The sequence below is a fragment of the Miniopterus schreibersii genome, assembly GCF_964146895.1.
Source record: "Miniopterus schreibersii genome assembly, chromosome: 3".
Lineage (NCBI taxonomy): Eukaryota > Metazoa > Chordata > Mammalia > Chiroptera > Miniopteridae > Miniopterus > Miniopterus schreibersii.
Window position 1 is genome coordinate 25,872,739 of NC_138103.1, and position 12,505 is coordinate 25,885,243.

Genomic DNA, 12,505 nt, shown 5'->3' on the forward strand with positions numbered 1-12,505 from the left:
GCATACAGACGGACCACACACACACTCCATCAAGAAGTGCTACAGACCTTCTGTCCAAAAGGCTTCCAAATCTTGTAGCCATTGAGACCTAAATTATTCCTTAACTGCTGGCCTCAACTATGATTTTCTCATCTTAGGGACCTTATTTCTAATCCTAACCTTCTCTGAAACTAAATAACCTCTATTTTTGACAAGTATATAGAACTGTTGTATCTCAATGTTCTGTGAATCATGTTGAATGCTGTTTTTTTAACCCTTTTTCAACTATGAAAGCTAGAGAGCAACACTCTGAGAAAGCATGAAAAGCTAATCACTTCATGATTCATTTTCTTTTCTTTTCTTTATCCTCACCTGAGGACATTTTTTCCACTGCTTTTCAGAGAGAATGGAAGGGAGGGGGAGAGAGAAAGAGAGAAACATCAATGTGAGAGACATCGATTGGTTGCCTCCTGCATGCCCAGACCAGGGTGAGCCTGCAACCAAGGTAGGTGCCCTTGGCTAGAATCGAACCCAGACCCTTCAGTTGGTAGGCCGACACTCCAGCCACTGAGCCAAAACGGCCAGGGCATAGTTCATTTTTTTCAACTTACTGGTTCATTGATATCCTGTCTACTTCCAAAAAAGAGCTAAAGTAGTTAACCTCAACAGCTAACACAAACTGCATGGAATCATCATATCACAATCTTCAACCTCATCTCACATAAATACTCTTGAAGTGATCTCTGCCTTGTGCAGTAAAATACTGAAATTCAGTACACACAGTACAATATTTGAATTCATAACCAAACACAATATTCACACTCTTCCTTTTCTGCAAACTTTCTCACCACTTAGACCGCCTTAATCCTAAAGCTATGCACACTTTCAGAACTGAAATGCGGAAATGACCCATTTACTCTGCAACCCCATCCCGAACTTCCCAAAATAAAAAGTGAAAAATGCAAAAATAAAACATCTCCACAGCTCTCCCTGGCTGAGTAACAGCAGAAAGGTTCTGACCTATCTTGAACTAGCACTTCATACATAAGGGAGCCAAAGGTAGATAATGTGAAACCTTTATTTTAACATTAGTGTCAATCTCCTTTTCTCATCCAACCTTCTTTCCCAGCTTGCTGAAAAAGCAGCAATACAGGAAACTAGAAGGGACTAAGAAGACAGGATATAATATATTGGCTAGAGGCAGCTTGGTGGCATGAGAATTGGGCTGCTATCACACTGAAAGAGCTATTAATGAAAATCACTGACCAATTCTTACCTCATGGTGGGGTTGCTAACAATCAATGAAAGGGCTGACACCAGGCAGCAAAAGAGAGCAGGAGGACAAATGAACTAATCATCATTATTTACACCTTGCACTCCCCTTACCACTCCCACTTAAGCAGCAGCTTCCACTCCAACTTCAAACTTCTGTGCCTGGTTTTCCAAGTCCTCTATCAAGCACAGGCCCACTTTCCCTAAACTCAGAGATCACCAAATTCCTGGAAGGGACCTCTGAGATCTTTCCCAGTATCTCCCACACTGGATTATGGATTTCAACGCCAAGAATTAAAGTGCCCTATGGTCAAATAAATTAGGAAATAAGGCACATCACATGGCCTTCTCTGATATTCAAAACTGGCATTCACGTAATAAATGACATAATTCTGACAGAACAAGTCACCGCCTTAATTTTGTCTAGCCCATCAAGTTCCAAAACTATTTGAGGATAGATCACATGTTTTTGGTCTGAAACTCAACCTATGAACAGACCTATATTTCCAACCAGCGTGGGCTACCTTTGCTCTAAAACTAGTCTAAACCTCTCAACTTACGGATTTAGAAAATGATGCTTTAGAGAGTAACTTCCCAAAGTCACTCAACTAGTTAGGACAGCCACGCCTCGACAGTGTTTCTCCACTGGTCTCCTGACTCCCTAACAAGAACTCTTTACTTCCATAATTTTGTACTCATTTCTTACCAGCCCTTCCTTGCCACCAAGCCCTAATCAAATAACTTCTTCTCACTCCTCTTTTTCCTGTGCCCTCTTCACTATACCCTCTTCTTAGAATGTTCTTTCCATCCCACATTCCTTCCCTATCTATCCAAATCACTTCAACCCTTTAGCCTCATCTTCTCCACAAAGCCTTCTCAAATACTTCAGCCAATGGCACTCACTACCCCATTCTCTGAAAGCCTACTGCACTTAGTTGGTATTAGGCATTTGAGTGCCTATTTCAAAATTATTTTGTAGGTGCAGGACTTAATTTAACAACTAAGCTGCACACTCTTTCAAGATGCTACATATATTTTAGGTTTCTTCATACTCTTTCTAGCGCCTTGCACATTTCAAGCACCCCGTAAATATTTGCTGACTGATACAAGGAACATGATTAATGCTGGGGTTTTTTTAAAAAATGAATAAATTAGATTTGCCCATATACTATAAATACAACAAATTCTGTACAGCCTATTTACACTATTGATGTGCAAACTTTCAGGGTAAGCCCTGAAACAGAGCTAGGAAATGAAGACCACATTTAAGTCTTGGTTTGATCCTGTACCTACCAGAAATGAGTCTTTCTTAATTTTCACAGCCTCCAAAGCTCCAAATGGCCTCCTGCCTGTTAATCCCACCAATTTCGTATTTGCTTCCCTTGGTCAGTTGTACAAAAGGAGGCTCCACTACGAATCCAGTGCACAACAGAGGGGTGAGAGGAAAAACAATGGATTTGCAAAGTCGAATTTTCAGCTGCAGTACTCATGTGGCTTACTAATTGAGACTACAAAGAAAAAAAACCCCAAATAAGAACAGAAAAGCAATATTATCTGGCATATCAAGGTATACTGACAGTATTAGAACCTCAACATTTCCATTTTATGCTTTGTTTGCTAAAGCCACTTTTTTTTAAATGAGGCATGACATCTGGGGATATTCACTCTCAACCTATTATTCAAAGAATATCCAAATAAACAATACCATATCCAAATGGTAATTCTGTTTCTCAAATGCCTAATGAAAAGAACACCATGTTCAACTTTAGCCTCTTCACCTACCCTCTTATCTTCTATCATGAGACTCTTCACAATCACATACTTGAACTTCAGGGCACAATTACTCAAGACAAGTGTCCCTGCAGAAGATGAAACTACCTCAGCCAGTTTCACTGCCTATAAAGTATGGGCTTCTCAAACTACTCCCAAAGCTTTCATGATCTTAAATACCCAACAGTGAAAAAATAATCAACATAAAAATGCTGGTTCTCATTAAGCAAGTTTCTTACTTTTGCCCCAGCATTAGTAAAACCATAGTTGGACTGGAACAACTTATATCAGCACATTTCAGTTTGAGTTAGGAGCCTCTTTTTTAAAGGGGGAGTCAAAAATCAATGAGTCCATCCATTAACATCCAAAGTATGCTATTCCAGTTTGCCAGCTATTGCTCTGAACTGGCATAAGGTACAAGCCTAGCTGTACGAGCCAACATTTCTGGTTTCTTATCACAACATCGTACTAGCAGCAGCCTCAATGTTACATGGTGACAATTGTTTTCATTTCTAAACATAAGATATAAAAAATAGTATACATTTAGGGTACTCTTAGCATCTATAATGATTCTTAACTTTTATAAGCACTCCTATCCCATACATTTCTGTTTAAGTTCATAGTTAGTTGCCTGTTTCCTAAGCAGCCCTCACATCTCATGGTGATAGCTGAATAAATCTTCCAAAATGAGTGCATACATAGGTTTTATCTTCATGATCACTACACACAAATGTTTGACCATCCAGCATGGACACAAATGTGCAGCAAACAGATCTATCTTTGTACATAGAATCAGACATACATGATTTTCATTCTCCACTGTTTTTAATCTGAAAAGTTTATTTAAAGCCTTCCTACAAAAACCAGGTCTTTTCATTGTGAACACTGACAGGATATTTGATGATATTAGGGAACTGTTGTTTATTTAGGTGTTATAATGGTACTATGGGGGGTTGGAGGTTTTCTTTAAATCATTACCATTTAGAAATACATACAGAAATATTTATGTATTTCTCATATCACATCAGGGAATGGAGAGTGAATAGATGGGATACAGATGAAACAAGATGAGACATGAGCTAGTGGATGCTGACCTGGGTGTTGTGTACATTGAGGTTTATCAAACTGTTCTGTCTACTTTTGTATATGTTTAAATTTTCTATAAAGTTTTAAGAAAACTTTTTAAAAAGTTAGACCTATTAGACATAGATATGTAAGTGATATATAGACATGAATGTAGCATAGTATTCACCTAACCAAAATAACCTAGGCTTTGAATCTAGAAAAACAGCAGGGAAAAAAATAATCACAGCAAGAAAAGGAATGGTGTTAATGGTACACTTTGAACTTGGTCTTCTTTAAAAATTAAAAGTTTTTAAGTCCCAAAGAAACTAGAAGAGTGCATTTTCTCTCAAATCCCAAACCGATAAATATACACATTATAAGCCCAGGCAAATATTTGTTTATTAAAAGTAAAAATGATCAAAAAGAACTACGTAAGTTATGTCTATCTCCACTTGGCCTTCAAAAACGTTCATGGGAATCTGCAGGCCCCTGTTGCTTACTGAGAGGGGCCACAGGGCAGCCCAGGATAACCATCCAAAAGGCAGAACCACTTGTAACCAGATTTTACAAGTACTGTCCTAAACTAACCACAGATAGCAATCATGAACCAAGTTCTAGGCAGCATTTTCTATTAGCATACATGATGCTATGTCAGTTCCTATTTTAAATCAACAGAGAGACAGAGAGAAAGAGGTCACACTGTACAGTACCCTCCCACCTTGGCAAAGTTGAAGCCACAGTTAGCATTACCCTAATAAGTGGTGAGCCTCAACACTCAAAACGATTGTGTAAGATCCATTTTAGCCAATAAAGTACCAGTTCTAGAACCAAAGGGTAACCGATTCAATCACTAACATCAAAATCTATGGTCACCAATACTACCAATCACTCTCCCTCCCTCCCCAACCACTGGCCACCATCCACCACCACCATCACCACCAGCAGTCCAACCAAAAAGCAGTTCAAATTGAAAAGAACAACCCTGACAGGAAGGCTTCCTTTTAAAAACATATTTAAACCTGACACCCAAACACACAGAGAGAACTAGCAATGTAAACCTGTACAGTTACTGCATGTGAGATTTAAACTGCCATTAACAAAGCTTGCATTTGATCATCTCAAACAATACCATAATAACAGCAAAAAATCAAAGGGAAAGGGAAAAGTTTCCTTCAAGAACCTCCAACCATCATATCAGGTGCATGAATGGCTACAAACCAACTATTTTGGTTTTGTGCTTAAGAAAAGCCCGACCAACTCTGCACAATCTCAAAGCCTCCAGTGTGTGTGTGTGTGTGTGTGTGTGTGTGTTTGTGTGTGTGTGTGTGTGTGTGGTGTGTTGGGGGTGGGGAAAGAAAGGTAGGGGGAGGAAAAAAGGGGTTACATTTATAGAGCCCATTGACCCGTGCCACCAGCAAATATGATCCTTCCAGGTAAAGACAAGTTTCCCTCTGACCCCTGGACAGTCTACCTCTAACTCCTCCCCCCTTCCCCAGAAGCTGGTTAGAGGGCAGCAAAATGTGCGCTGGGAAATCAACACTGCAGGTGCCCAAGGAATAAAGACTTATATATACACACAAAGCCAATCAGAAAGAAAAAAAAAAAGAGAAAAGAAAACACACACACAAAAAAAAAAGAAAGGGAGAGGGACAATTGGGTGACAAGCTCTTCAGACACCGGATAGGATTTTATTCTTTCCTCCTACCAGTCCTCCCTAGTGTACCTTTTTCTGTCCTTTAACCAAATTGCTCATGTACACACACATGTGCATATATATGTGCACAGATATTATAATTAACCCTTTCTGTAATAGAGCCCCATACGGAATACAGAAAGATATTCCATCCTTTCCTCTCTGCTCTCCCCTCCTCCCTCCTTTCTCCCAACCAGGAGAAAACGCCCCCTTCCCCAGCTTCACCAGAGAGAGGAAAAAAAAAAAAAAAGGCAGGGAGGGGGGACAGAGAAACCACAAAACCCCATTAGTCTCCAGTCCCGAGGACACCCAGGAAAGGTACACACTATACAGACACACACACGGACATATGGCTCTATAGAAAGCACAGAGAACCGTCCACAGGCGCCCCAAACCCAGCAAAGAGACTTCCACCAGCCAAGAAGCCATGATTGGGGAGAGAGAGGAGGAAGGAGTAGGGGCAGAGCTATCCATGGAGGGGGGCGCATTGTTGTGATGCCTGAACCCCTTTCTCTATCCCCATCTGCTGTGGAGGGGGCGCAGGGAGGGGGCGCAGGGGAAAGGCGAGCGAAAACGAGGAAACCAGGAGACCAGGCATGGCTTTGCGATTCCCTCCTGCTGCCTGTCTGCCCGCGCCCCCAGCTCTCCCCCCAACAATAAGACCTCAGCCTAGACCGACAGACAGACAGACAGACCGGCCAGAGCACAGTGGGGGAAGCAGCAGAGCCGGGCGCAGCCGAGTGGGGTCGTGCATAAAGGAAAACCAGGGGGAGGGGGTCCCCCTTACCTCCAGCGCTTCAAAAGTGACAAAGCTGGTCATGGCAAATCCATCAATGATGTCCTCTTCAGCCGAGGTGGACTCTCTCCGCTTCCTCCGCGGGGGTCTGGGCCGGGACGGGGCGGAGGACGGGGGCTTCCCATTGTCTTCCTTGTCGGAGCCCGACGACGAGGCTAGCGAGGGCGCCCGGGTCCGGCCGGCGCCGGCGCCGCCAGCCGCGCCGGCCCCTAGCCCGCCCCGGGAGCGCCTCTCCCGGTCTCGCTGCGACCGCGACCGCCGCTTTTTGCGGAGTCCATGGCCCCGCGTCGGGCCATCCATGGCTCTGTCGCGCCGGGGTCTCCCCGTTCGCCGCCTGCCCGCCACAGGCTCCAGCAGCGGCCACACAAAAAAATTGACACCAACCCCTCCCTCCCCCCCTTCTCGGCTTCCCTCCGCCCCGAGGAGGGCGCGGGGGAGACGGCGGCCGAAAGAAGGGAGAGAGGGGAAGAAAGAGAGGAGAAAGAAAAGGGGGAAGGGGCGGAGAGAGGGAGGAGGGACGGGAGCGAGGGCGAGAGGCGAGAAGCCCAAGTGCGGGGCTGCCCACGGCACCGAGGGTCGGAGATTCCTCTGAGCGGCGCCGAGCAAAGTAATGGCTGAACACACAGGTCTCCTTTAGAGGAAAAAAAATAACTCACCAAGCAGGCAATAAATCAGAATAGCGGAATGCTTTGATCAAGAGACTGGGAGGCTCCGGGGAGCCCTCCCCGCGGCCATTCTCCGCCGCGCCCCCCGACCCCCGAAAACGCCTGCCCCCCGAGTCAAAATCGGGTCTGAAAAGGTCGCGGAAAAGTGGGGGCAATGAACTTCACCCGCCCCTCGCACAGGAAAACACCCCCGCCGCCTCTCACACACGCCTCGGAGAAAACTCACTCCCAGGCTCCCAAATTTTTAAGAAATGCATCCAGGGGAGGCCAGGGCTTCCCAGCGATCTGAGAGGGACGAGACCCCCCAGAGAGGGAAGCATAATAATGAAATAATTAGGGGAGGAGAGGGCAAAACTGGGAGAGGTGGATTAGGGAGGTGGAGGAAGGGAAGGAGGATGCTGGAGCAGTTGTGGGGTTTGCTTTTCGGTCTTGGAGGGGGGAGGAGGGGGAGCAGAAAGAAGAGAGGAAGCAGACCCCGACGCTGCCACCCACACCCCTCCTCAAAAAAATTTTTTTTCCAGTCCCAGAGAAGAGGTCACCCTTCCTCAAAAAAGGGAGGGGGTGAGTCTGTCGAGGAGGAAAGCAGAAGGAAATCTCCAGCGGGAGAGACACCGGTGTGCCGCCGCCACCGCCTCCTGCTGCCGCTGCCTCTCCGCTTCGCCCAGCCCGAGGAAGGAGCGCGGCCAGGAAGCGCTGGGAACGCCACTCTCGCTGCCGCCGCTAACGCTGCCGCCGCCGCGAGAGCCCCGAGCCGGAGGGTGCACGGCGTGTCCCCGGTTGCCTGCAGCGGGAGCACGGGCACGGCCCCATCCTCCGCCCGCCCGCCTGCCTCGCTCAGCTCCCGCTCCTCCCCCTCCGCGGCCGGCCCACCGCCGCCGCCGCCGCTGCCGCCGCCGCCGCCCGCCTCAGCCCAACCCCGCGCCCGCCCGCGCGCGCGCGCACACGCGCACCCGCCCTCCCCGCGCCTCGCTCTGCGCGCGCTCCCGCCCCCGCGGCCCCGGCCGGCTGATCACGTGGCCACCGGGCTCCCTCCTCCCCCGCCCCCTCCCCAGTTGTAGAGTGTGTAGAAAGCAAAAGGCTGGGGGCTGGCCGCGTTCGCGAGCCCAGGGCATGCGCGCTGGGGCGGCCGGGCCTGCGCACTGGGGGCGGAGGGGAGCGGGCAGTGGGCAGCGAAGGTGGGGTAGGGGGGTGCGGAGGGGGCCACCCTCGTGGGGTCGGCTGTGGCCCGGCAGAGTTGGTGCGCGAGCGTGTGGAAGCCATGAAATGATCCCGCCATTCGCGCCCGGGATGCGTGCGGGCCACTGTCCCCTGTCCACTTCGGGCTCCCAGCTCTGCGCCCCCCTGCCGCACTCTCCTTGGGACACTTGTCTCTCGACTCTCTACCCCAGGCCCTCCGGAGGCGCCCGGACCGCCTTCTGGGGAGGTCCCCAGAGTATTCTCCCTGGGCGACCTGCGCGGCGAGGGAAGAAGGGATTTCAGAGACGGGACACAAGGGGGCTTCCCTTGAAGGGGGTGGCGACTGGAGGCGACGGGCAAGGGAGCGGGTGCCGAAGCGCAGACCTCTGCTCCACTGGGGGGCCCCACGGGCAGAGTTGGAAACTTTTCTCCCACGTGGTAGCACCACGCGTTGCTGAGTGACCCCGTACCCTGAAGACTTCTGGACCCTCCTCGCCTTCAAACCAGGCGGCCTGGCGGCTGCGGAGCAGGCAGCGCTGCGGGGGTGAACTTGAACCTGGGGCAGTGAGGCGGTCGCCGCGGGCGAGGGGGCGGGGCTGGAGAGGCCGCGACAACTCCAGACCCAGCGCCTCCGGACCTGCAACACACAGCCCCCACCTCAGCGGGCTACCTGTAATCTGGGTGAGGAGAAGGTCTTTCAGGCTTTTCCAATCACTGCCCCTCCTCTCGCTGCAGTGTAGCGGGTGCTTACAAAAAGTTGTACTAAAAAGCTTACTGCAGCCAAGAAACCAACAACAAAAGCGACTAGCCTTTCTGGGTAAAGTAGCTGTGCGTTTTTCAATCACTGGAATTTATTTACTCAGATCCGAAAGACGCCAACACCCCTTTCTCACCAGCTTGTTGGATACCCGCTTCGCTTTCCATCCAGACACATAAACACCGTCACACATCACCCCTTACCCCAGTAACCTACACTTGGGAGGAAGAAAAGGAAAATGAACTGACATTTGTTAATTGCTCACAATGGGCCAGGCACACACCAGATGCTTATGCACGACTTAAATGGGCACTTTTATTCTTTTGTATTACTGGAAGGAGATAGTAGAGAAAAGAGAAAACAGTAAGGACATGGCAACCTAACATACCCAAGATTTATTGAGTCATTCGTTCATTTCTTCGTTTAACAATCATGAGGGCCTACTATGCACCAAGCACAGTTCTAGGTACTGTGACTACAGTGGTGCACAAAAGGGAGAAGGTCCTTCCTCTTGAGTCTTATGTTCTAGCAGGCAAGCCTCACTTATCTTGTACTTCCTGATGATAATTTAATGGTTGTTCATTCCCTTAAATCACACTCTTTAGCGTCCCCATTTCTGGATCCCACGTCTGAATCTTTATGAAATTGAGGTACAGGACAGGATGGGAGGGATGGAGGGAACCATGGTACAAGAGCAAAGAGGAGAACCACTGAAAAGTGAATAACACTTGACCTTTCTGCCCATCCAGGGAACAAATCATTTGACCTTAGGCAAGACTTTTAAATGACTAGTTTTCTCAACAGTAAAATCAAAGAGTTTCAATTAAATGTTCAAAAAGTTCCCTCTCAGGTCTACACTGGCCTCAAAAGATGGCATCTTTTCCAGTAGACTGTGTGCTTTATTTCTTGAGAAATAGTGACTGATATGTGGGATCTGATTCAATTTATTAGGAACAGGGTGCACCGTCCAAAATTACCTGCCTAAGATAACCAAGTCCGCTGCCCCCGGAGCAATGAGCTAAAAACATTATCTCTATACTAAGTGTAGCATCTGTATTAACTTCTAGGATGCTGTCCTATCAGCTACTGAAATCCAGGCTGAAGTTATCAAGTTCATGCCTACTAAAAAAAGCAAGTTCTTTGTGGTTTAAAGCAAGGATATGGGCTCATTTTTAAGGTTTTTAGGATTGTGGAAGATGTAGATACTGGTAAGTTTCAATGAAAACTAGGAGCTAATTTTGCAATTATAGTCACTTCTCAACAACTTTGGGGGTTGGTTTGAGGAAGGTGTGAAGCTGACAAATATAATAAAAAGTATAATATTATTGACTTTCCAGAGTAGCCCTTGAAAATCTTATCTTTAAAGAGTAATGCCTGGCAGGGGGGGAAAAAGAATGGTAATGTATTGCATTCAAGAACTATATTCCTGGCAAGAGTAATTTCCAAATGCATTTTGGGACCATGTTTAAATGTATTTTTTCAGGGTCCAACTGTAATTTTCACTAGGATTGGTAATGCCTTTTGGGTCAGAGTTTCAATTTCTTTCCATCAGAGAATGAAAATTGTTTGTGGACTATATTGCCCATATTTGTTTCTAATTCTCCGTATTACCTAGGTTGCAAGAGCGAATGATTAATACACACCATAGCTAAGCACTGACTATATGCCAGGCACTATTCTATGTTGCGCTAAAATAATGTTTTATTATACCTATTTTGGGGTAGATTAAACTGAGGCTTGAGATGGTTATGCATAGGTGGCATAGCTGTTTAGTGGTAAGCTGAATTTGGTCTGTGTGACACTAAAACTTGTTCTCTTAATAGTTACGCTGAAATTCTTAGAATGATTCCTCAAGAAATCAAATGCTATGTATATAGTACAACCACTTTGGAAAACTGGTAATATGTAGTAAATTTAATCTTATGAAAACCCTATGGCCCAGCAGTTCATTTCCTAGAACTATACCAATGTCAAATGTATACCAAGAGATACCTATTAAATAGCTCAGAGCAACACTATTTATAACCCCCAAACTGGAAACAACCTGAATGTTCATTAACAGTAAAATAGATAAATACCTGTAATTGGTGCTATTTTAATCTATTACATAACAGGATACTCTTCAACACTAGTATCCTGAACAGTCTGCTTCCAAATGCAGTAACATATACAAATCTCATAAATATAATGCTAAGTGAAAGAAGCGAGACACAAACAGGCAAAACTCATTTATGCTATCAGAAATCAGGATAATGGTTACCCTTGATGGGAGCTAATGACTGGGAGGGGATATAAGAAGGGCTTCTGGGGAGTTGCTCATGTTCTCTTTCTTAGGATTTGGTGCTGGTTGCCCATGTGTGGTCAGTTTGAGAAAATTCAGCAAGCTGTACCATTATAATAAGTGCAATTCTCTGTATGTATATCATACTTCAACAAATTGTGTACATATGAGGACCTATATAATACTTTATTTTTTTTATGTATTCTTAACACTACCCAAATGCCCAACAGTAAAATGGATTTAAAAAGCTATGGTTTATTTACACTATATTATACAGCATTAATATACAATGGAATACTGTATAGTAAACCAAAATAAAGCATAGTCTATCTCCAGATTTCTTATTGGGCAGAATGAAAGATAAAGCTTAAACTTAAAATGGTCAGTTCGAATGATAATAATTCACATCAGCAAAAGCTTTGGTGACTTCTTTGCCAAAAGATTGCAGCAGATAAAGAGTAAAACTAAAGAAATAACTCCAAAGGAGGTTTCTTGTTTAGTAGGGAAAACACTCAAGTGGTTCTGGAATACACAAAGGAAAAAACTTACATCTGTGTTCAGGAATAAACTACTTAACCCAGGAGAGCCTCTCCAATTGTGCAATCTTTTATTTGAATCAATGATTAACACTCAAACTACATCTTGAACACTCAACCTTGACTAGTCAGAGAATACTATTATAGCTCAACGACTGAACTGAACTCTGAGGCTTCCACCAGCAATAGCTATTTTTGGTATCAGATTTTCTAAATTACTAAATTTTTATATCCCTATAATTCTTGCACTCTCAACTCTGCCAACATGGTAATTATTAATACACCCTTCTTGAAACAACACCCTGGTATATAATATTTGAATTTAATTTTTTAAGAAAATTGATTTTTAACTCAAGGCAGCTAAGGCTTATGTTTTGGTCATTTATAACTTTCACTTGTGTGTGTCTGCCCTGAGACCAAGGTAGACTGAGGTGGTTAATGGTTCTATCTCTATGTCATTTTCAAATGAGCAAATAAAGAGACTAACACATTTAACATCCCTTCTTTAACCCTCG

General features: G+C 45.4%; 1 protein-coding gene across 8 annotated transcripts in view; it reads right to left on the minus strand.

The window, feature by feature from the left end:
* Positions 1–7,319, minus strand: part of AUTS2 (activator of transcription and developmental regulator AUTS2) — a 1,039,053-nt gene extending 1,031,734 nt beyond the window's left edge. For 5 of the 8 annotated variants that reach the window (XM_081131408.1, XM_081131405.1, XM_081131404.1 and 2 more), the window contains exon 1: positions 6,567–7,318. In XM_081131408.1, coding sequence (XP_080987534.1) covers positions 6,567–6,875 — 309 coding nt within the window. In that variant the 5' untranslated portion in view covers positions 6,876–7,318. Of the gene's footprint in view, positions 1–6,566 lie in introns of all 8 variants that reach the window. The other 3 variants (XM_081131402.1, XM_081131407.1, XM_081131406.1) reach the window with 1 other exon arrangement.
* Positions 7,320–12,505: the final 5,186 nt, after the last annotated feature.